Source organism: Micromys minutus, assembly GCF_963924665.1.
Source record: "Micromys minutus genome assembly, chromosome: 17".
Lineage (NCBI taxonomy): Eukaryota > Metazoa > Chordata > Mammalia > Rodentia > Muridae > Micromys > Micromys minutus.
Genome location: NC_137952.1, coordinates 37,116,067 through 37,137,629, shown reverse-complemented (window position 1 = coordinate 37,137,629; position 21,563 = coordinate 37,116,067). Strand labels below are relative to the sequence as shown.

General features: G+C 47.6%; 2 protein-coding genes across 3 annotated transcripts in view; both read right to left on the bottom strand.

Annotated features, from left to right (window-relative positions):
- Positions 1-715: 715 nt before the first annotated feature.
- MRPS26 (mitochondrial ribosomal protein S26) lies at positions 716-5,520 on the bottom strand. The gene is made up of 4 exons (XM_080931310.1): positions 5,287-5,520; positions 5,052-5,198; positions 4,848-4,971; positions 716-4,374 (listed from the first exon to the last, which is right to left on the bottom strand). The coding sequence occupies exons 1-4, from the start codon at positions 5,496-5,498 to the stop codon at positions 4,255-4,257; spliced, it is 603 nt and encodes a 200-aa protein (XP_080787436.1). The 5' UTR covers positions 5,499-5,520; the 3' UTR covers positions 716-4,254.
- Positions 5,521-12,740: 7,220 nt separating this feature from the next.
- Positions 12,741-21,563, bottom strand: part of PTPRA (protein tyrosine phosphatase receptor type A) — a 98,488-nt gene continuing 89,665 nt past the window's right edge. For both annotated transcript variants that reach the window (XM_080931272.1, XM_080931273.1), the window contains 4 exons: positions 18,414-18,539; positions 18,183-18,334; positions 14,404-14,539; positions 12,741-13,309 (listed from right to left, as the gene is read on the bottom strand). In XM_080931272.1, the coding sequence (XP_080787398.1) occupies positions 13,235-13,309; positions 14,404-14,539; positions 18,183-18,334; positions 18,414-18,539 (489 nt within the window). In that variant the 3' untranslated portion in view covers positions 12,741-13,234. The remainder of the gene's footprint in view (positions 13,310-14,403; positions 14,540-18,182; positions 18,335-18,413; positions 18,540-21,563) is intronic.

The following is a 21,563-nucleotide window of genomic DNA, read 5'->3' as shown; positions in this document are numbered from 1 at the left end:
GCAACCCGATTCCCTCCTGCTGTGTGGGTGCTGGGCATGCAACTAGGTTATGAGGCTGGGTAACAAGCACCCTTACCTCCCGGCCTGGAATCCAGCATCTCCTGGCCTCAGTCTCCCAAGCGCTAGGATGTCTGACATGCCATGTGTCATAACACACACTTCAGTTTTGTCGAAAGACGTGAAACAGGAATAACTCGTACCTACCTATAAGATCATTGTGACAAAGGAGAACATATGTAAAACTAAGCTTAGGATGTAGTAAGTGCTCAATACATGTAAGATCATTCGAGGGCTTAAAGCCAGGGCCTCACACACGCCAAGAACTGGCTCTGTCACTGACCTATACAATCAGTCCCTGTGAATTACTGTGACCTCCGATTAACACCATGGATCTACCAGATGACATCAAATTGGAAATGAATTTCTGAAAGACTTGTTCAGCGTTCTTTCTCTCATCCAAGTCCATGCAAATCTAAAGGTCCCTCCCCATCTCCCTTTGCCTAACCATTGGCTGCTGGCATCTTTATTAATCAATCAAAAACCAATCGAGGACAAGGACCTTCAGTGTTTAGACATGAAGATTCCCAATTTAGGGGCTGAATTAATTCAAAGCATTGGAACCAATCCCCAACAAAAAAGCAAAGGAAAAGTTTACAACTTTGATTACATTTTATTCCTTTATTTGAGAAACAAACATAAGGAAGACCATCAGGGATCTGGACTTTTGAACAGCTTGGCTTTAAAGACTCTGGGATGTTTTCTGTGTTGAACCCAGGGCCTTGGGACATGGTAAGCAAGCCCTCTACCATGAAACTACACCCTGGAACCCAACAAGGCTATTGAAATGAAATTTAAAATAGTAATATATTTTGACAATTAAAGATTTATAATTTCTAAATTTCTGGAAAAAATATACGCTACAAATTTTGTATATGATTAACTTGGTTTTCTGAAAACATCTGAGGTTCTTGCATGTAATTTTGTCTCAGAGCAAATATAACTTAATTCTGACTTTGTAACAGTAAAGATTGTCAAGAAAGGTTTTGTGAAAATGTTCAGTCGCCCAGGAGACTTGCCCTGGTAAACAGTGGTCAGATCACGGGCAAGTCAGCAGATACAGTGAAAACCGCATGTGGTGATCTGTGGAGCACTGCAGGGGAGAGATGGCTCAGTGGTTAAGAACATGGGCTGCTCTTCCAGAGGACCTGGTTCAACTCCAAGCCTTGGGCCCTGCAAGGGCCTTATATAGACTGGCCTCAAGTTCTCCATGTAGCTGAATATGACAGTAAACTCCAGATACTCCCAAGTTCTATTTTACAGTGGTGTAGCACTATGTCTCCTCCACGTACCCCCACCGCCTTTTTGAGATAGGAATTTATGTAGCCCAGGCTAGCCTCACACTAAGTGAAGCTGGCTTTAAACTCCTCATCCTTTAAGGTGCCGCCACGTTCATCTAGCCTTTGCCTCTCTTTTGAGACATGAATTTGCCATGTAGCTCTGGCTGGCCTTATATAATGTGGACTAGACTGACCTTTGACTTGAAGATTGTCTGCTTTATCTCGTTTTTTAAAAAGAACTATTTATTTTATGTATGTGAATACACTGTAGCAGTCAGACACAGCAGAAGAGGACAAAAGATCCCATTACAGATGGTTGTGAGCCACCATGTGGTTGCTGGGATTTGAACTCAGGACCTCTGGAAGAGCAGTCAGTGCACTGAGCATTCTCTCCAGCCTGACCTGTCTGCTCAGTAAGTGCTGGGATTACTGGTATGTGTCATCATTCCTGCCCACCTCTGATGTCACCTTCTAAAATTATGTTGGCATGTCCACATGCATTATATGCATGTGAGTGCAGGGGTTGTGGGCACGTGGGCTGTCCTGTCCTGGAACTGGACTTGTAGTTGGTTGTCAGCCACTTGATGTGGGTGTTTGGAAACCAACTCAGGCCCCTGAAGAAGCAGCGAGTACCCTGATGACTGGAGCATCTCCAGCTACTCCTTTTATTTAAAAAAAAAAAAAAAGTTTATTTTTTTAACAGCACTTAAGAGACAAGAGGCAGGCAAATCTTGAGTCCAAGGCCAGCCTGATATATATACTGAGTTCTAGGGCAGGCAGGGCTAGCTTCAAACAAACAATAAAACCTGCAAGGTTTAAAACTGTATTTTTATTACTTTTAGGTATGTTTATGTGGGTATGTACATGTATCCCCTGGGGCTGTGAGCTGACTAGCATCACCTGTGTTGACATATTTGTTTAAGCACACAAAGAGAGTCTGGCCAGCCTTGGGGTTGGAATACTGCTTTGACTTCCTATTTGGCAATAATAATAATAATTCCAAATTTGATTCTTTGGCATTTACCAGGCTTCCTCAGTGAGTCCGTTGTAACTGTTTTTGCAGATTCACAGAAGGAACTTGAGATCTCAGGACATGTTGGAGAAACTGAGCAATGACCTTAGGCTTAATCACACCTAGATGAAACAGATTAAAATACCCAGCACCACTGAGCTGGCAAATGTACTCCTCTCTCTGTAGCCTTTCAGTCAGCACAGCAGTTTGCCTTCCCTTGGCTGCGGTTGGGCAGCACATGAAGAATCAGGTTGGTCTCAGACTCCCTATGTAGCTGAGGATGGTTGTGAGATTCTACTAATCCTCCTGCCTCCACCTCCAGAAAGCAGGCATTGAACTACCACACCTGGTTTATACAGTGGTGGGGACTGAACTCAGGGCCTATGCAGGCTAGGCAATCACTCTACCAAGTGAACAACACCCAAAGCCCACCTCCTTCAGTTTTGCAGGACCTAACCTAGCTCTAAAGACCATGGCCACAGCATTCACCTCAGCGCCCACTGATCATGAAGGGGAGGGGTCCAGGGTCCTGGTTAAGTATCTATGCTTGTGACTGGGGAAGATACATCCCGGGCAGGAGTGGACTAGGTTGCTCCTGATATGATCCTATCAGTCTACCTCAGATATTTGAATGCAGGGCCTCACCGTGTTCTGCTCAGTCAGGGAGAGTATTTACTACCCTAAAGTGGGTGTTATGGCTCTCAGGGGACTGCGTGTGGGATGACACCTGCACCTTAACACCTGCTTCTTCAGGTAGTAAGAGGCTGCTAACATCCCCAAGGTTTCTATTTCTTGGGTATTACAAAACCCTCAGTAGTGTGGAAAGCAGCTAGGATGGCTTTTCCTCGGAGTGTCTGGAGTTCATGACAATGGTATTCAAGCTCATGACAAGAGCAAAAAGGCAGAGAGCTCACTCCCCAACATGCACGCACTGCAGTCATGAACATCGGGTTTGATCGCCGGTACCACATAAAAGCCATGTGCGTCTAATTCCAGTGCCAGGCAAGCATACACAGATCGATTCTCTGAGGCTAGCTGGCTAGACAGTCTAATCAGTGAGGACCAGTTTCCAGTGAAAGACCCTGCCTCAAAACAAACAAACAAACAAACAAACAAAACAGAACAGAATAAAAAACAACAAAACAAACTTAAACCAGACCAAGGTGAAGAGAATCCTGAAGAATGACACCCAAGGGTGCCCCTTGACCACTGCTTACACACACACTGAAGGGCAGCAGCTGATGAAAGAATCAGGATGAGCTTGGGAGACAATCTGCTGAGTAGTCCAATAACACTGTATCAGGACAGAGCCCCGTTACCGAAATCACTGCTGGAGGGCTATCAGGAGAAACAGGGTTCCCTTTTTGCTTTCTGGATCTTGGACACACCAGACCCTAGTCAGCAAAGCCCAGGATTGAGCAAAGCAGATAACTAACTTGTAGCTCAGTTAGGTGAATCTTGCTTTTGGCTAGTAATCTAAAGACCCAAATAATTAGGGACAAGTAAACTTATTCTACAAAACAAAACAAACAAACAAAAAACCCAGCCATATTACAAATGCCTTTGATTTTACAAGCAAGACTGGGCTCCACTTGTTTATTTATAAAAGCAGGAAACATTTGTCCCACACCACTCCTTCAGGAGATTCAGGAGACGGCTCTTGGCTTCTAGAGGGGACCTAGTCCAGTCCCGGCCTCTGTGTGATAGGAACCTCCCACAGTTCAATGCTGTCATGAGTCTATGTGGTATCAGAACAGGGTACTATGATGGGAGTTCCAGTCAGGAGGTGATTTGCTGTACCTAAAATGAATGGGGGCTGCTCTGGAAAAGCTGAGCCACCCTCTGGGATGCACCAATTCCTACCCCAACATACAGTTCCTAGGCAAGCACCGTCCTTATCTGTGCTCAGTTTCTGACCACCTGCCCTTCTTTGGTGATGGCCCAGTTATAACTCTTCGGAGAATCCAACGCTTCTTCTATCCGAGCCTCCAGGTTCTCCCGAGTGATAAAGCTTTTTGCCTCCTCCTACAGGAAGAGAAAGGTTAGCTATGTGGCTGCCTGCACAGCCCATGGAGTCTGAGGTTCCAAGTACTCCTTTGAAGGGTGCCAAAAGAGCCCAGAGCCTCTTTGAGTGTCCCACTAATCGTCCAGGAAAACTGTACTAGGTGACCTCAAACCATCATAATCCTCTTTCTTGGACAATGACCCATAGAATCTCTCAGCTTCAACCCAAGAAACAAATCGTGACCACCTGGTTAGAGGGGGTGGACTCTCAAGATAGACACTCTCTCTTACACGTTAAAAGTTTCCCTGACTTCAAGTTTCACAAGGCAATACTAGCCTGTAACCTTTCACTGACCATCACTTGCGTGGCACACCCTCTGTGCGCATAACAAAAAGCCTGCTGAAGACTCTGGTCACTTGACACCCTGTGCTGCTCTCCCCAGAGCCTCCGTTGCTGGAGTCTCCAATGCCCATTCCCCACGACCTCGGCCCACCTGCAGTTTGAGGACTTCTTGCTCCTTCAGTTGCACCCAAGCCTGCTCCTCCTGGGCCCTCTGGGCTTGGGCCTCAGCCTGCTGCAGCTCCTGGGCCTGTGCTTCCAGCTGCAACCTAGCTATCCTGCGAGGGGAAAGGAGGCGAGGGTGAGCGGGGTCGCGTTTGAGCCTAGCCCAGCCCACCCAGCTCCGCGCCTCTCGCACCGTAGCTCCTGCAGCCGCCGGTTCTCTTCCCGGTTCCAGGCCATGAGCTCCCGGTGCTCCGTGATGGCCTCCTTCGCCTTGCGCTCAGCCAGAACCCCGGCTCGGGCCTCGTGCAATTTCCTTCGCACCTCCAACGTGAACTCTACCCTGGGTGAGGACGGGCTTCAAGTCAGCACCCATCCTCCAGCCCCAGCACTTCCCAGAGGGCGCCGGAGGCCGCCTGCCCTTCACACACCTGAGAGCGCGCACGGTCTCCCGGTACTGTCGGTAGCGCTCGGTCACAACGAAGAATTCCGCAGGGTCCACTGCGGGAGGCATTTTCACGCGTCCGACCTTGGACTTGGCAGGCGGGTCGTGGCGGGTCTTGCGTCCGCGCACGGGCAGGAGTAGCAGGGTTGGGGGCCGCGCCCCGGGCCCCGCGGCCAGGCGGTTCAGAGCGCGCAACATGACAGCTGGCGCCTGCGCCCGCCGGAAGTGGCCGCGGAGCACCACGGGAGTCCCCTGTTCCCGCCCCCGTTAGGCGGAGCTCTCGCTGGAAGGCTCCTCGCGTCCCCGAAGTCTCGGGTAGAGTGGGAGGGGCCGAGGGGCACCTTGGAGACCACAGCTCGTTGGGCCGAGTCGCCCGCGAATGACAGCGACGCTAGCAGACGCTCTGCCTACTTGTTCACAAGTTTGGACGCCGCCCCCCAAGCGTGTGGCTCTCTGGCCCAATGGTGGCCCTGTCTAGCCTTCCAGACCTGATCCAAGAAATTCTGAGCTTCTTGCTAATTAAGTTAGGCTTACACTTCCTCTTTCAGTAAGCGCTCTTCTGATGCACTTTAGATTTGCAAACGCGCAACAAACCATTCCCTTGCACTGCACTGCCCTGTTGTGGTCTTGGGCAGCTCTGCAGTTGCCAGAGTTGTTAGTATCAGTGACCACTTGTTTTCAACTGGGTGGCCTGTGTGAGGTGAACCTTGTCCTCTTCCACCTGAGCCGGGGCCTTCCCACTTTGAGACTACTCTTATTTATGAAGCTTTTAAAGTCTGATTTCCTCTACGACTGAAGAGAAACAACCGGCAGTGCAGGGCAGAGAACACCCGTCCCAGACGTAGCTCGTTCTCCTGTCCCCCAGCAAGGAGAGTTGTTGGTAATCAGAAGCTGACTATGAGTGCTGGGGAACCGAACTCTCATCCCATTCATTAGTGTTGTCAATACCAGATTCTGCAAAGAACACCAAGCCACGGTCCTGCACTTCCAGGGCACTTGGGAGGTCTGAGGAGTCTGGGCTGGCTGCAATACCTGACATTTTCTCAGAGAACAGAAGCTGCTTACTTCCTGCTCTTAACTTCCAGGCCCATAGGAGGCCCAGCCAGCACCCTTTCCCTCTCAGTCAGGCTTTGGAGATGCAATGCCAGAGGGTACTCTGGAGTCCTGGGGTAACCTGGTGACTTGTTTTCCTTCAGGGTGCTGGCCATAAGATCACTGTTGAGCTCTGGAGGATCCAGGATGGATGTCAGTGGAAACCAGGGAACTATTGCTCCCCTGCCCTGGAGTGACACAGGGTTGCTCTGAATATCAGGGAAGCTGGCACTCCCACTCGCTTTTTGCAACAGGGTCTCACTATGTAGCTCTGGATGGTCTGTCTCTTACAATGTACATCAGGCTCATAAGAGATCCACCTGCCACTGCCTCCTAAACGTTGGGACTAAAGGCACGTGCTACCACACCTGTTCTAACACTTTCTTCTTGGGGTCACCCTAGATAACCAGCATCTCATCTCAGATAACTTCAGTGTCTGGACCAAGAGAATATTCTAGGGTACGGGCCATTTCCTAGAGGCTTCCTAACCTTGCTAGCTCTGAAGTCCTCTCAGCTAGTCGGGTCCACCCATCCTTCTTTTGGAGGGTTTTGTAAGTGTAAGAGATTTAGCCTAAGGTGGATGAAAGGTGTGGAGTCTTTGTGAGTATCTAAGGCTAAGAACTAGAGGGCAGGCTCTTGGCCCCATCTCTGACCTGTTGGGGATTTGGAAATTAACTTTCTTTTCCCTGACATTCCCCACCAAGTGGCAAGATAGAATTGTTAAAGGCAGAAGCTGGGAAAGGAGGCTTTTCTGGGCAGTTCACGGGAAGAAGGACAGAGTTGGAGGAATGGAAACCTCCTCATTTACCAAGGGGGTAAACTATGCAGATGGTCGCAGGTTTTAATGACCAGGCCACTCCGTTTCCTCTGGTGTCAAATCCAGTGATATTAAAACAAAAGACCCCATGTAGAGTCTTACTTGTTGGCGTTCTATTTCCAACAAAACCCAGACTGGCCCCGAACTTGTAGCAATAACCCTTGCATCTGGCTCCAGAGTACAAAGCTTGTGTGTGCCACCATACCAAGGTACAGTGATATCCTGAAGCTGGGAGGTGCAAGTCGCTACTCAAACCCTGTCCCACAATGTTCTTACGAACAAATATGAAGTTGTTGTTGGCTTTTAAGGTCTCTAGACAAAAATGCTCCTCCATCTTAGATCTTCCCAAGGATCCGAGGTTTGAAACAAAATGGGGCTGGGAGAGATGGCTCAGCAATGAAATTCTGAATGTGGTTCCCAGCATCCACATCAGGCAGCTCAGAATGGCCTGCAACTCCAGTTCCTAGGGATCCAACACTCCCTTCTGGCTTCTGGGGAACACTCACGTGCATGTGTGCATATGATGCCTAAGTAAAAAATAAAATACTTTAAAAACCAGGTTTTAAAAATAAAATCTCAATGATTTTTTATGTTCATTGGTATTTTGCCCGCATGTAAATCTGTGTGAGGATGTCAGATCCCTTGGAATTGGAGTTACAGACAGATGTGAGCTACCTGTGGGTGCTGGGAATTGGATCCAGGTCCTCTGGATGAGCAGTCAGTGCTCTTAACCACTGAGCCACCTCCCCAACCCAAATCTTAAAAAAATAAATAAATAAAATGGTGGACCTGCTTATAGGGCAAAGGCATTTTCTGTCAAGCCTGAGGACATGAATTCAATCCCTGGAAGCCACATGGTGGAAGGGGAGAACTCCTGCACATGTGACATACATGTGCGCAGGCGTGCATGCACACATAAATGTAAAAATGCAAAATGGCTACCAAATGGTCAAAAGGGGAGCACAGGCCTTTCTGTGAGCTTCTCAGCCTCAATGACAGATAAGTAGACATACTGGGAACAAATCCACAAGGAACTTTTTCTTTTCTCTTCAGGGGCTGGTCTTCAGCAGAGCCTCTATCACGATTGCTGGGATGGTGTTTCCACACAAGCTAATGCAGCACTGCACACTCAACGCTCCAATCCCACGTTCTGGATTCTAACACTTCTTAAGGATCTGGACATTGCAGTGGGTTTACAGAGCTATGACTGCCCCTTTTTGTGTAGAAGTTACCTCAATCATCCTGACATTTTTCAAAATGGTGTTCACTTTCCTCTTCAAAGTCCAAGCTTGGTGGAACTGCGATAGTCTAAATGGATCTGTTTCAAAGCTGCAAATCAACTCTACATCTAAACAGATATCAATGTTGTGAAAAGTTTATTATGGTGTGTGTGTGTGTGTGTGTGTGTGTGTGCGTGCGAGCGCGTGCACACATAACACAGGAAGTCCAGGGACAACTTGCTAATGTGCATTTTCTTTCCCAGGAATTGGCCTTGGGTCGTCGGCTTGGGAGCAAGCCCTTTTACCCTCTAAGCCATCTTGCTGGCCCAGAGAGTGGCCCACATTGTTTTCACTTCCCTACTTCTTGGCTGTTCGCTTGCAGCCTTCTTAACCTCAAAAGAAGACTGGCGTGGAGAAGGGCGATGCTTGAGGACTCCCTGGCTCACCTAGCTCAGGACTCTGGCCTGAGAACAGCAACCCCAGCAGGGTGAATAGGGGTCTAAGAGAGTTCATACTTACTCACCTGTAAAACAGTGTGGCAGGCTTCATGTAAATTCATACTTGGCACCAGGACTGGGCCACTCTGGAGGGAGGTGGGCTTAGGTGGGGTAGTGCCCACCCAGGGTTGGCCTTTTTGCAAGTGGACCCATGTGGGCAGCCCATGGTGATCCTGCAGTCTCTCTCTGAGGCTGCCATGAGGGGTAATTCTACGTCCTCACACTGCTCATCCACACTCATTTGTAGATCTGGACACAGCTGGCATGGGCTGCTGCAAACAGGTCTTTGCCAGCAGCTCTGATTTCACCCCCTCTGGGAGAGGGGGTGGGGTGAGAAGAAACATTTATAGTCAACAGCCAATCTGTATTTTGGCTGAAAACTGTATCAAGGTAAGGCCACGCTTGGCATAATGGTGACCAGAGCCATTGGGTGATCAATTGCACTCAGCTTTAGGAAAGTGGTGGGCAATATGAGAGGTACCCCTGTGGGCACTGGGTCTGAGCTTCAGGATGGCTCTAACTGTGACTTCCTAGAGTTGTCTTATTAGCAGGAACAGGAAACAAAGGCAGAGAAATGTATGCCACATCCAGAGAGACACAGATTCTGCTAAGTGGATGACTTGTATGCATGTATTCATGTGTGTGTGTGTGTGTGTTTCTTCTTCTTCTTCTTCTTTTTTTTTTTTTTTTGGATACAGGGTCTCAGTGTGTAGCTCTAGCTATCCTGGAACTGGATCTGTTAGCCAGCCTAAATTCAGATCCTAGTGGTTTATTTTTTCTGTATATGTGTGCTTGTCATGTATAAGCGTGTCTTCAGGTGAGTACATGTGAGTACATGAGTACACATGGAGGTCATAGAACACTCTAAACCCTTACAGACATTCTGTATCCATCTTCATATTAGGGTTACAGGCGTATTCAACATAGATATGGCCAACTTTTAATGTGAGTTCTGAAGATCTAAACATGTTTTGTGCTGGCTAGTTTTATATCAACTTGACGCAAGCTGGAGTTATCTGACAGGAAGGAACCTCGGTAGAGAAACTGCTACCATAAGAGCTGTATAGCATTTTCCTAATTCTTAGAGACTGATGGGTGAGGGCCCAGTCCAGTGTGGGTGGTACCATCTTAGACAGGTGGTCCTGGATTCTGTAAGAAAGCAGGTTGAACAAGTCATGGAGCAAGCCAGTAAGCAGCACCCTCCATGGCCTCTGCATCAGCTCCTGCCTCCAGGTTCCTGCCCTGTTTGAGTTCCTGTCTGACTTCCTTCCATGAAGAACAGTGAACTCCCCAAGTTGCTTTGGCCATGGTGTTTCCTCACAGCAACAGAAACCCCAACTAAGACAGGTTTTAATGTACAACACGCTGTCTTACCTGCTGAACCATCTTACCAGCTCCACAGTGTTTATTTTAAAAGATGAGTGGATAACTTTCCTTTCAAAAACCCAAAGAACCATGCTCCAAAGGAAAAACTCTGGCCGAGTTCTCCTGGTAACTTAAGTCTTTTTAAAGGCAGAGTCTATGGAACCCTGGCTGGCCTACAACTTGCTATGTAGACCAAGCTGGCCTTAGCCTCACAGAGATCCAACTCTCTTTGCCTCTTAAGTGCTGGGGTTGAAGGCATGTGCCAGCATGTTTTTAAAGATCGTCTGCTGTTCCTTCCTAATTCAAATTCACTGTTGTGTTCCACTGAGTAGGACAGGAAAGGTATTTGTTCACCATGGAGCTTCTGCTGATGTCAGGACACACACAAGAAAAATCACAGCATCTGAAGTTGTTTGTGGCTAGCTGGGAAAACATGGTCAGAGCTGAGCTGAACTGAGGAGTCATTTGGTGCAGACACATGGCACAAACCCTGAGCAGTGGCCGAAGGTGAGGGAGTTATAGTTTGGCAGTAGAATGGCAAATGAGATGCTCCCAAGGAGATAAAGCGGAAGGGCTGTCCCGTGAGCTTCACGTATGTCTGCATCATTTGCATCATGGAAGTCAGAAGAGGGCACTGGATACCCTGGATCTTGATGATTGTGAGCCATCATGTGGGTGTTGGGAGAAGATCCTAGGGTTTCTCCAAGAACAAGTGCTTTTAACCACCGAGATGTCTCTCTATCTACATTTCTTCTAGTACATAAACACTATGGGCATGTGGTATACACTAGGCTTCTTTTTCACACTACTCTGTGTGATTTAAAGTCTGCTGATGGTTCCAGCTGTCCTTTCCTCTCTATTCAACTAAATTTTCAGCACCGTTTGCGTCTGGTTTAAGTTCCCCCTTTCCCAAGCAGTCCAAGGCACTTATCTCTGAATGAATAGAGGACATACCAGGGCATACCAGGGGTACCTGCTGAAGCCTCTGAAGAGCAGAGGCGATGCCCACCTTCTCATCTTTGTCCTCTATGACAACCAGAACACCTACTGTGCTAAGAAGCTACTTGTGATGCTGGAGGTGGTGGAAAAAAATCACCATCCTTGACACCTCAAGTGAAGGGCAACCATGGGCCTGGGTCCTAGCCATTGGAGATTAGTGAAAATAGTAAAGTGTGCAGATGAAGCTGCTTTCTGAGCTTCTTCCTATTCCAGGTTGGCAGCAGTGGCCTAGGTCCCACTGTGGGATGAGGATGACACCCTCAGAATACCGGCATCAGAAAACGAAAGAACAGGCATGGTGGTGCACGTCTTATAGCACTTGAGAGACAGAGGCAGGCAGACCTCTGTGAGTTCAAGGCCAGTCCGGTCTACAAAGTGAGTTCTAGGTTAGTCTGTGGTACACAGTGAGAGCCTGTCCCAAGAAACAAAACAGAACAAAGAGAAGCTAAAAAGTTAGATGTAGTGGCATGGTCATACTTCTAAAATATGGCCTAGGTTCTAGCCACTGTCTATAAGTCCAGCCCCAGTACTCCTGCCAAAAGATGGCAGGTAGAGAACCCAAATCTCAAATAAATAAATAGCACCGCAGTAGAAATAACAAGACACCAAACCTTCTCGTAAAAAAACAAAAAGAAAGAAACAAAGAAAGAAGAAGAGAAGAATGACCCTCATAGGTTAGTATTTGAATATTTGGTCTTCAGTTGTTGGAGGAAGTATATCACTGGGGCTGAGCTGAGGTTTCTAAGTCCCACATCATTCCCAGTCTCCTCTCTCTCTTTCTCTCCCCCCCATCCCCTCCCTCCCTTTGTCTGTCTGCCTCATGCTCGTACATCAAGATGTAAGCTCTAAGATGCTGCTTGCGCACCATGCCTGCCTGCTGCCATGCTCCACCACGATGGTCAGAGGCCCACCCTCTGGGACTGTGAGTCCCAAATTTACTTTCTTCTGTAAGTTGTCCTGGTTATGGGACCTTACCACAGCAATAGAACAGTGATTAATATACCCTGCCTCAAAAACAAGCTGAAAGGAGAAGCCCAACTCCTGAACAGTAGTGTGCTGTGGCATGTGTGTGTCCACACTTAACACACATTAAAAAAATACATCTCCTTAAGAAAGTTTAAAACTTATTCTGGACAGAAACTGAAGAGGCCAAACTGGCCTCAGCTCAAGCCTGCAGCAGTTCTTCTGTCCCTGGTGTCATTCCTGCAGAGAAACTCAGTGAGACCCTGCTGTCTGTCCTAGGAAGCAAAGTGGGTGGCTGGGACGATTACACTTGATAGAAAAGAGAACAAAGGAATTGGAAGATATCAGCCAACAGCAGGGCTAGGAACAACCCAGGAGAGCCCCAGCTTAATAAGGTTGTTCTGCCCAATACAAAGGGACCGACATTTTCTCAGGGAATCAAGAGTATTTATTACCTGATGATTCCCAGTGTGGGGCCAGAGATGCCACTCGGGCTCATTGTCCCCGTGCCTGAGGTGGCAGATATTGGTGGGAGATGAGGGTGGACTTGGGAGGGGAGGGATATTTACAGGACAGGGAGGGGAGGAGGCCTGCCTGGGGACAGTGAGACAACCATTTCCTCAAGAGCTCTGAGAAGTTTGTGCTTTGTTTTAGTTGGCACTGAGCTACCTTGAATGAGTCTTATGTTTATCTTCTTTAGAAAAAGACATTTGAAGCAAAGAATAACATGGCCCAATCTCCAGGCTGCGGATTTCATTATATCAACTCAAATATCACACTATTTAATTCCCCAATAAAACACTGGAAAAGGACTATCAGTGCTAACACATTTACATACAAAATCTCCACCTAATAGGTAATAGGAGCCTATGTGCCGTTTCTAAAACAGTTATAAGATATATACAATTTTGGGTATATTAACAAAACAGAATATTACAAAATATTAAAGGCAATTCTCCTGTCTGTGGGCCTTGTCACCTGTCACTTGAAGTTGGCATAATCTGAGAAGGCATCGATGTACTCCTGTACCACCTTATAGCAGAATTCATACTGTTCCTGGAAAACAGGCAGAGGCAGGGAAAAAACCAGAGTTATCAAAGGGATTGCTGAAGCCCCCACCTCTTTTTTAAAAAAGATGTATCACTATATATCACTGGCTGGCCTGGAACTCCCCATGTAGACCAGGCTGCCTTAGAACTCACAGAGATCTGCCTGCCTCTGCCTCCTGAGTGCTGGGAATAAAGGCATGTACCAGCACGCTGGCTTAGCAGACCCAGTTTTTAAAGTGGAAACTGAGAGAAAAAAATAATGGTGTAGACTATAGTAGATCTTCTGAAGGCAGAGGTGACCAGACATGTGAGGGCAGTCCTGTAGGTCATATGTAAGCGTGACAGGTTGAACACGTGGCATCTAGGGTGGTCCTCAGCTTGCCCAGGCTGCTAGGTTGAGATGAATCCTAACATCCGAAGCTTTATCTCCTCTCAAATCTCCTAAAAATAACATTTCCCCTCAAACTTTTCTAGCGTAACAAGATTCAGGAAAACCTTTGTGGCTATAAAGACTGTGAAGAGTCAGATTTCTGAACAGGAAAGCCAAGCAAAACAAAGGCGGACACTTCTGTTCACTCCTTACCAGAACCCACAGTACAGTACAGTAAACCCTGTGTGTTACTGAAGCACTCCCTTTGCACATGTGTGCTTGCATGCATATGTGTGATGTATGGAGCTGATGTTTGGATATGGTTATATACCTGTAGGCCTGAGCATCAAGTAGGGAGTCTTCCTCAATTGCTCTCTATTCTCTTGAGAGGATTTCTCTGAACCAGAAGATGGCTGTTTCAGCTAGGCTGGTTGGTCAGTAAGCTCCTGGGACCTGCCCGTGTCTGCCTTCAGTGTTGGGGTTACAGGTGCATACAGCCCACCCAGTTTTGTGTGTATGTGAGAATGAACTCAAGTTCGCATGCTTTCAGAGCAAGTGCTGATACCCACTGAACTATCTCCCCAGCCCCCAGGGATTTTTTTCTAGTCTCTTCTATTTCTTCTGGTACCAGGCTGTGCTCCACTTCCTGTCTCTGAGTATGGGGAGCTCCCTGAAGGCTTGCTGATAGGGAAGAGTATGGATAGTATACACACACAGACATGGAAGCATACCAGTGTCTGGACCATGTGTGGCCTCTGCAGCCGCAGGCTCTTGACAGTTTGGAAGACATCCAAAATTCCTTCTGCTTTCACACGCTCCAGGACTGTGCTCAAGGCACAAAAGGTTCCTGTCCGTCCTGCCCCGGCACTGAAACAGAGCAGATACACTTACCACACCTGCTGCCGGTAGCTGTCTGTCCTGAGGGGTGAGTTTGAGGAGGGGCAGGTTGAGGCTGGCTCTGGGACGCATCAGTGGAACAGGAGACCTGCATTCACCTCTGCCCTCCTTGCCTAGACCTTTGTGAGAGAGAAGCTCTGAAGAGGAAGAGGCGATGGATCCCTGCTGCCCTTCCTGTGTGCCCCGAGGATGTGCCTGTGGGACTACTTGATGACTTTTATACAACCTGCCAGCTTGACTCCTTGCTGTCTACATGGAGTAGCTGTCTTCACCAGCTCTGACTCAAAGTTTTTTTTTTTTTTTGCTGTTTTGCCAATTCCTTTCCATTCTTTCTAAGGAATCCAAACTTCCATCTTGACATGATCCATTTTGTCCAGTATTACCAGCTGATTCTCACAGGGGACAATGAGTACCTGCTCTATGGTAGGGGCTATGAACTCAGCAGACAGTAAGATGTGCAAAGGGAAAAAAAAAAAAAAAAAAAAAAAAAAAAAAGAGGAGCAGAGCCTCAGGGAAGGCTCTCTGAAGGGATGTTGCAAGCACAGACACCAAAGTGGCTATCTGAAAACAAGCCTCTAAGGGTGAGGGTGATGAGGTGTGTACCTGGATTTGGTACATAAGGAATAGGAATAGGAATCCAGCCTTACTGATTCCTTTTGTAAAGATCTGCATTTATGTATGTGAGGGGTAGGAGTGTGTGTGTGTGTGTGTGTGTGTGTGTGTATGTGTGTGTATGTGTGTGCATGTGCACATGTCCAGGCAGCAGGGTTTGGGGGCTGTATAAGTCATAGTGTACACATGGAGGTTAGTAGACAATCTTTGGAAGCTGGTTGTTGCAGCTGATTTTTTGTTTTTTGCCACTGCATAGTTAATACCATGCTAGCTGGCCTGAGAGCTTCTGACCACTCCTCCTCCTGTCTCAGCCTCCTATTGTCACTGCTGGAGCGCTGGGACACCAGATCTGGCTTTGTTGTGGGTTCTGGGAATAAAATTTGGGCTGTCAGGCTTGTGTGGCAAGTGCTTTTATCAATGAAGTCATGTCTTTAACCCAGAGTCAGACTTCTTTTAAAAGATTTTAAGGTTGCTATGCTAAGAATTGGGGGTGGAGGTGGGGGTGGGGGTAGGAAGAGCAGGAAAGCCAGTTTGGGAGGGAAGGTAGTTTTGACTGAGGAGCTGTGGGGGAGGTGGTAATATCTGGGTTCTGGGAAGATGGGGCAGGTAGAACAGGATTCACTGATGGCTCAGATATGATGTGGAGAATGAGAGAAAGAGAACAGGACAGTTCTCAGGCTTCTCCTGAGTTAAGCCTTGACTCTTAAGAGCTAAGCAATACTCAGGTGTCACACGCCTTTAATCCAAGCACTTTGGGAGGCAGAGGTAGGTGGATCTCTGTAAGTTTGAGACCAAACTGGTCTATATAGTAAGACCCTGTGTTTCAAGCACAAAACTAAAAACAAAGAGAGGTCTGGAGAGGTGGCTCAGATGGTTAAGAGTCCTGGATGCTCTTGCAGAGGACCCAGGTTTCACTCCTAGCACCCACATCAGCCCACAACCACCTGTAACTCCAGTTCTAGGGGATCTGATGCCTTTTTCTGCCCCCCTTGAGCACCAGACATAAACTCGGTGCAAAACATAAATGTAGACAAAACATCCTTACAAAAAAATAAAGACAAGAAAGGTAAGCAGGAGAGGAAAGGATACAGATTTAAAGGAGATTTGGAAGGATGACCAGGAGTTATGACCTGAATCTTAAGATACCTGAGCTGAAATTCTGAGTACTAGATGCACACATACCAGAAAGCAATAGGGAATTTAAGGAAGAGTTTGAACCAGAGACCAAGACTCAGCAGTAGATATTACAAGCAAAAGAATTTAGATGGACTACTTAAGGCATTGTCTACTGGACTAGGGAAAAAAGACTAGGCTACAGATAAGAGTAGAATCAGCAGAGACACTGTCTTAGTCAGGGTTTCTATTCCTGCACAAACATCATGACCAAGAAGCAAGGTGGGGAGGAAAGGGTTTATTCAGCTTACACTTCCACATTGCTGTTCATCACCAAAGGAAGTCAGGACTGGAACCCAAGCAGGTCAGGAAGCAGGAGCTGATGCAGAGGCCATGGAGGGATGTTACTCAGTAGCTTGCTTTGGTGATAAACAGCAACATGGGAGTATAAGCTGAATAAACCTTTTCCTCCCCAACTTGCTTCTTGGTCATGATGTTTGTGCAGAAATAGACACCCTAAGACAAACTGGTACTAGCATAGTGGGGTATTCCTGTGGCAACCTGACACATTTTGGGGAGGACTGTGGAAGGACTTTGGAACTTTGAGCTAGAGGGGCTGAAGGAAGCCAGGAGAGACTGAGCATCCTCAGGCAGCTAGGAGGAGGGTCTCCAAGCCCAGCCCCAGAGTGACACACTTCCTCCAACAAGGCCACACCTTCTAATAGTACTTTTCCCTGGGCCAAACATATACAAACCATCACAGACACAGAGATGCAATAATAGTTCATGAAGATGAAAACCACAAGAGAAGCATGTCACAAGAGATGGGTGACTTGTGTCCAGTGTGGCCTTTGTTGCTAGTCATCTTGAGGCTACAGGTAGTCTTGATGGAGGAGAACTGTAATGGAGTGTCAGGATACACACAGACACACACACAGAGACAGACACACACAGAGACACACAAACAGACAGACAGATGCATGCACTAGCTCAAAGTGTAACTGGAATGGGAGGAGGGAGGGAAACCTGGAAGTTAGTACTGAAGTACTTTCTATTGTTTTGCTATATAGTTGAACTTCTGACCCTCCACCTCCTGAGTGCTGGGATTACAAGCCATATGCCAACATGCTTCCTTTTATGTGAAACAGGGTCTTACAATGTAGCCCTGGCTGGCCTGAAACTCACCAGGCTGGTCTTGAACTTAACAGATCTACCTACTTCTGCTTCCTGAGTCCTGGGATTAACCATGTTTTGTGAGACTTCACTATTAAGGACATACACCAGGATAAACTTTTTCCCCCGGGGGTGTCAGGGATTTCACTTGGGGCCTTGAGCATGCCAGCCAAGTGTGTTACCACATCCTCAGCCTTATATTACGTTCCCTCTAAAATGCCGTCTCTTATTTAAGAGTCACTCGCTCCCCAGAACTGGGCTTCTTCCACTATTCTTCTGTTGGTCATGCCAATGTCATTACTAATTTGGGCGGAAACCTAGGGAGCATTCTTCTTCTTCTTTTTCTTCCATTCTTAGTCTCATTGAGTTTCCCCCTCAGATCATTTTCAAAAGACTCTTGTCTTTCCACACACTTCAGGAGATCAGGCCCCTGCCTTACCTAACTGGTCTCTCTAGCGCTGGCTCGCTGCTCCTGACTCTAGTCACTGTCCCATGCTCTTCTCAAGAGATGAATATCCCCACTTCCTCAGCACACACTGCAGGATTTAAACTCCAGGATCCCCTGACTTCCCCGTTGTCTGGACCATCCAACCCCAGGGTGTCCATCAGTGTGTCTGTGTCTCTCCTTGTGGTCTGACCAGTATTCACCATCACCCGCCCCCCAGGTTTCTTTCGGTCCCCCGTGAGGGCGGGGCCAGCACAGGGCCAACAGTACCTGCAGTGCACAGTGATGGGGTGGTTCCCCGACTGCTGCTGCTGCTTCTGCACTGCGGCAATGATGTTGATCATGCCCTTCCCATCGCTGGGGATGCCCACCTCAGGCCAGCCGTGGAAGTGGAACTGCCGAATCTGCCGGCTCTTGTTCTCCTTTGGAAGAAGGGCGGTCAGGGCACAGTGGAAGACTTGACCTTCCTGTAGGAGCTACCCCGCCCAGTACCCAGCTCACCCTGGTGTTGGTGACCAGGAGGTCTCGGACAGTGTAGCTCTCACATTCCTCCTCCTTCTTCAGCTCAACTGTGATGTCTCCATAGGACACCAGGCCATCAGATGGCCAGTACTGGGCACACTTCTCCTGGAGGAACAAGTGGGAGAGGCATGTGAGGTCAGGGGCTAGCGTCTCTGTGTGGTAGAGCAGTGGTGTCCATAAGTAGCCTGGCTCCTCACAGGCCTTCTCTTCTGAGATTTATATTTACATGCATTTATGTATGACTGTTGTGCTTGCATGTATATATGTGTCCCACCTGTGTGCCTGGATCTTACTGTATAGCCCTGGAGGAGGCAGAAGATAAAGAGGCCCCTGCAAGCTGGGGTGGGAAGGGGGATGGAGACAGTGAAAATCTAGCCTCTTCTGGCTGGCTGATGAGAACAGTAGGTTAAGGTGGTTTCGTTTGGTCCTGACTGACCTGGGCTACACACTCATGCTGTATGAGGAGTTTGACGGTGGAAAAGCTATTGCAGGGAGGTGTGTAAGGTAAGCAAGACATGAAATACATCCGGTCGTGTGGTAGAAATAAGATTTAATGGATGAGATGGAGAGACACTGGCTAGATTATTACAGTTGTGAGATTGATGTCTGGGGTTATCCTCACTAAGGAATTCATTCTCAGTCTATAAAGGTAACAACATTCTTCATTTAATTTAGTTCTTTGTGTGGGCTCAACAACAAAAATCAACGTAGTTTGGGGTTTAAAACAAAACAAGAGAAAGTCAAACTCAGAGGGAGAGAGAGTGTTAGAGGGGCAGTGCTAGCAGAGGTGGCCCGTGGCAGTGGGAGCATGGTGGTGACAGCTGTTCCAGCAGCACCAGGTGACAGAAGGCGAAGGACCTCCTGGGCTGCTCTCACAGAACAAGAACCCCGTTTAAGGGACAATATGAGTCGAAGGAGTCTGTAGTGAGACGTACAGGCTACAAACACCGAGGGGTCCTGCGGGGAATGAGGAGTGAGGGCAAAGCTGGGGACCAGGTCCATGGAGTACAGACAGCTGTGAAGAAAATGAGACGCCCCTCACAGAGACAGAGGCTGTGACTGACAGGAAGGGGTGGTATACATACCCATAATTCCAGTGTTTGGGATGGTGAGGCAAAGGGCCTCCATTATTCTGTTCTTTTCTATCCTCTCTCCCTCACTCGCTTCTTCCCCTCTCACAGACACATGGTCTCACCGTGTCTCTACATAGTTCTGGCTGCCCTGGAACTCAGCCGAACTGGGATTAAAGGCATATGCCGCCACCTCTGCTAAAAGGATGCCGATTTAAAAGCCAGCCTGGGAAATAGTGTAAGAATTTCAGAAACAAATAGGGCTTGGGATGTAGTTAAGTTATTGATCACGTTCAAAGCTCTAGGTTTGTTCCCCAACATAGAAAAAATGAGGCATGGTGGTGTACACTTGTAATCCCAGTACTCGTGAATGATATGTAATTTAATTAAATTTAATTCTCATGGTGGGGGCAGGAGGATCCAAAGTTCCAGGTTAGCCTTGGCTACGCAGTGGACTTGAGGTCATCCTGACATACATGAGATCCTGTCTGTAAATAAATAGATGAGATGAGGAAGAAGGGCTGAAGCAAGTTTGGGAACTAGCTGGCTGTCACCACTAAATAACCCTGATATCTACATTTTTAATGAGATCCCCACAAACTCAAACAGGACTTTACGACACAGTTACATTTATATTTTTCAAAAAGGTACCATTTGGCTGCTACATGAAAAACTAAGGTTTGGGCGGGACACAGAGAGTATCAGGCTCCCTTGGGTGAGGCCCTGAGCTGAGGGACTGCATGGGAGACGTCACTACTGTCCCACATGACCACACCTCATCATGTCAGAGAGAATGCAGCAGTGGCCAAACCGTAGTGTTCAGAAACTACCAGGACTCAGCCACAGACTCCCAGGCTGGGGCTATGAAGAACTTGGAGGGGAAGGTAACTCTAGACTTGTGACATAAGTCAATGGGTTAAAGGTGCACTTCCTTATTTGAATGGGTTCGCAGTTAAGCAAATGAGCGATGGCCCTTCTATTTCTGCTCCCCAAGTGCTGGGATTACAGGCTTGTGCCCCTTGCCAGGGTTAAGAGGTCTGTTTATAAAAGGGCACGTATTCATTTACTGTGTGTGGATATGAATGTGCTGTGGGGTGCATATGGAAGTCAGAGAACAGCAGCACCTACTGACCATCTCACCCAGAGTATACAAATTAGACTTGCCAAAGGCAAAAATTGTCTTAAAAAAATTAACTGATGTTTCTGTGCATGTGTGTGTGTGTGTATGTGCCAGTGTGCACAGGAGGAGGCCTGAAGAAGGACATCACACGTCATTTTACACTTCACTTATTCTGTGAGGCAAGGTCTCTCCCTGGACCCAGGCTTTCATTTTCTCAGTGAGGATGGAAACTAGAAAGGCCCAGAAATCCTGTCTCTGCCCACTGGGGCAGGGTTATAGGATTGTGCAGAATACCTGGCGCATTACTGGGTGTTGGGATTCAAAGCTGGTCTCCTTGACTGTCCATCAAGCACTAACTGCTGAGCCATTTCTCCAGCGTCTCCAAGGCTCTTTGGTTTAATGTCCTAACTCTTCTCTGTAGTGTAGGAGTAACCGTTACCAGGCCACACGAGCTTCCCCAGGCTCGTCTACTGATTCTGAACTGAGTCACCTACTTATGACGGCACACAGACTTGATGCAAAGAGGCTTCAAAAAAAAAAAAAAAAAAATCCTAACTATGGGAATTCAGCCTCAGGTAAGAGAGAGAATACGGCACCCTGTTGAGGCTGTACCACCAGGAACAGAGAGTGGGGAGTGATTTCCTAAGCTGAGGAGATGACTTAGGGCATCTATGAGGTCTCTGCATAGTCAGAGTCCCATACACTACTATTTTTAAGTAGCTTTAAGTTTTCTTCTTCCTTAAAAAAAAAAAAAAAGGCCATAAGTATGAGCTACAAAGCTGCTGGCACAGCAGCGGGGCCATTTTTTCTTCTTATCTCTCTGGTTCTGAGAAAGCGCCTCTTGCTAAGAATTTTTTTTTTTTTTTTTTTGACACAGGGTCTCACTATGCAGTCCTGGCTGGCCTGGAACCCCCTGTGTAGACCAGGGGCCTCAATCTC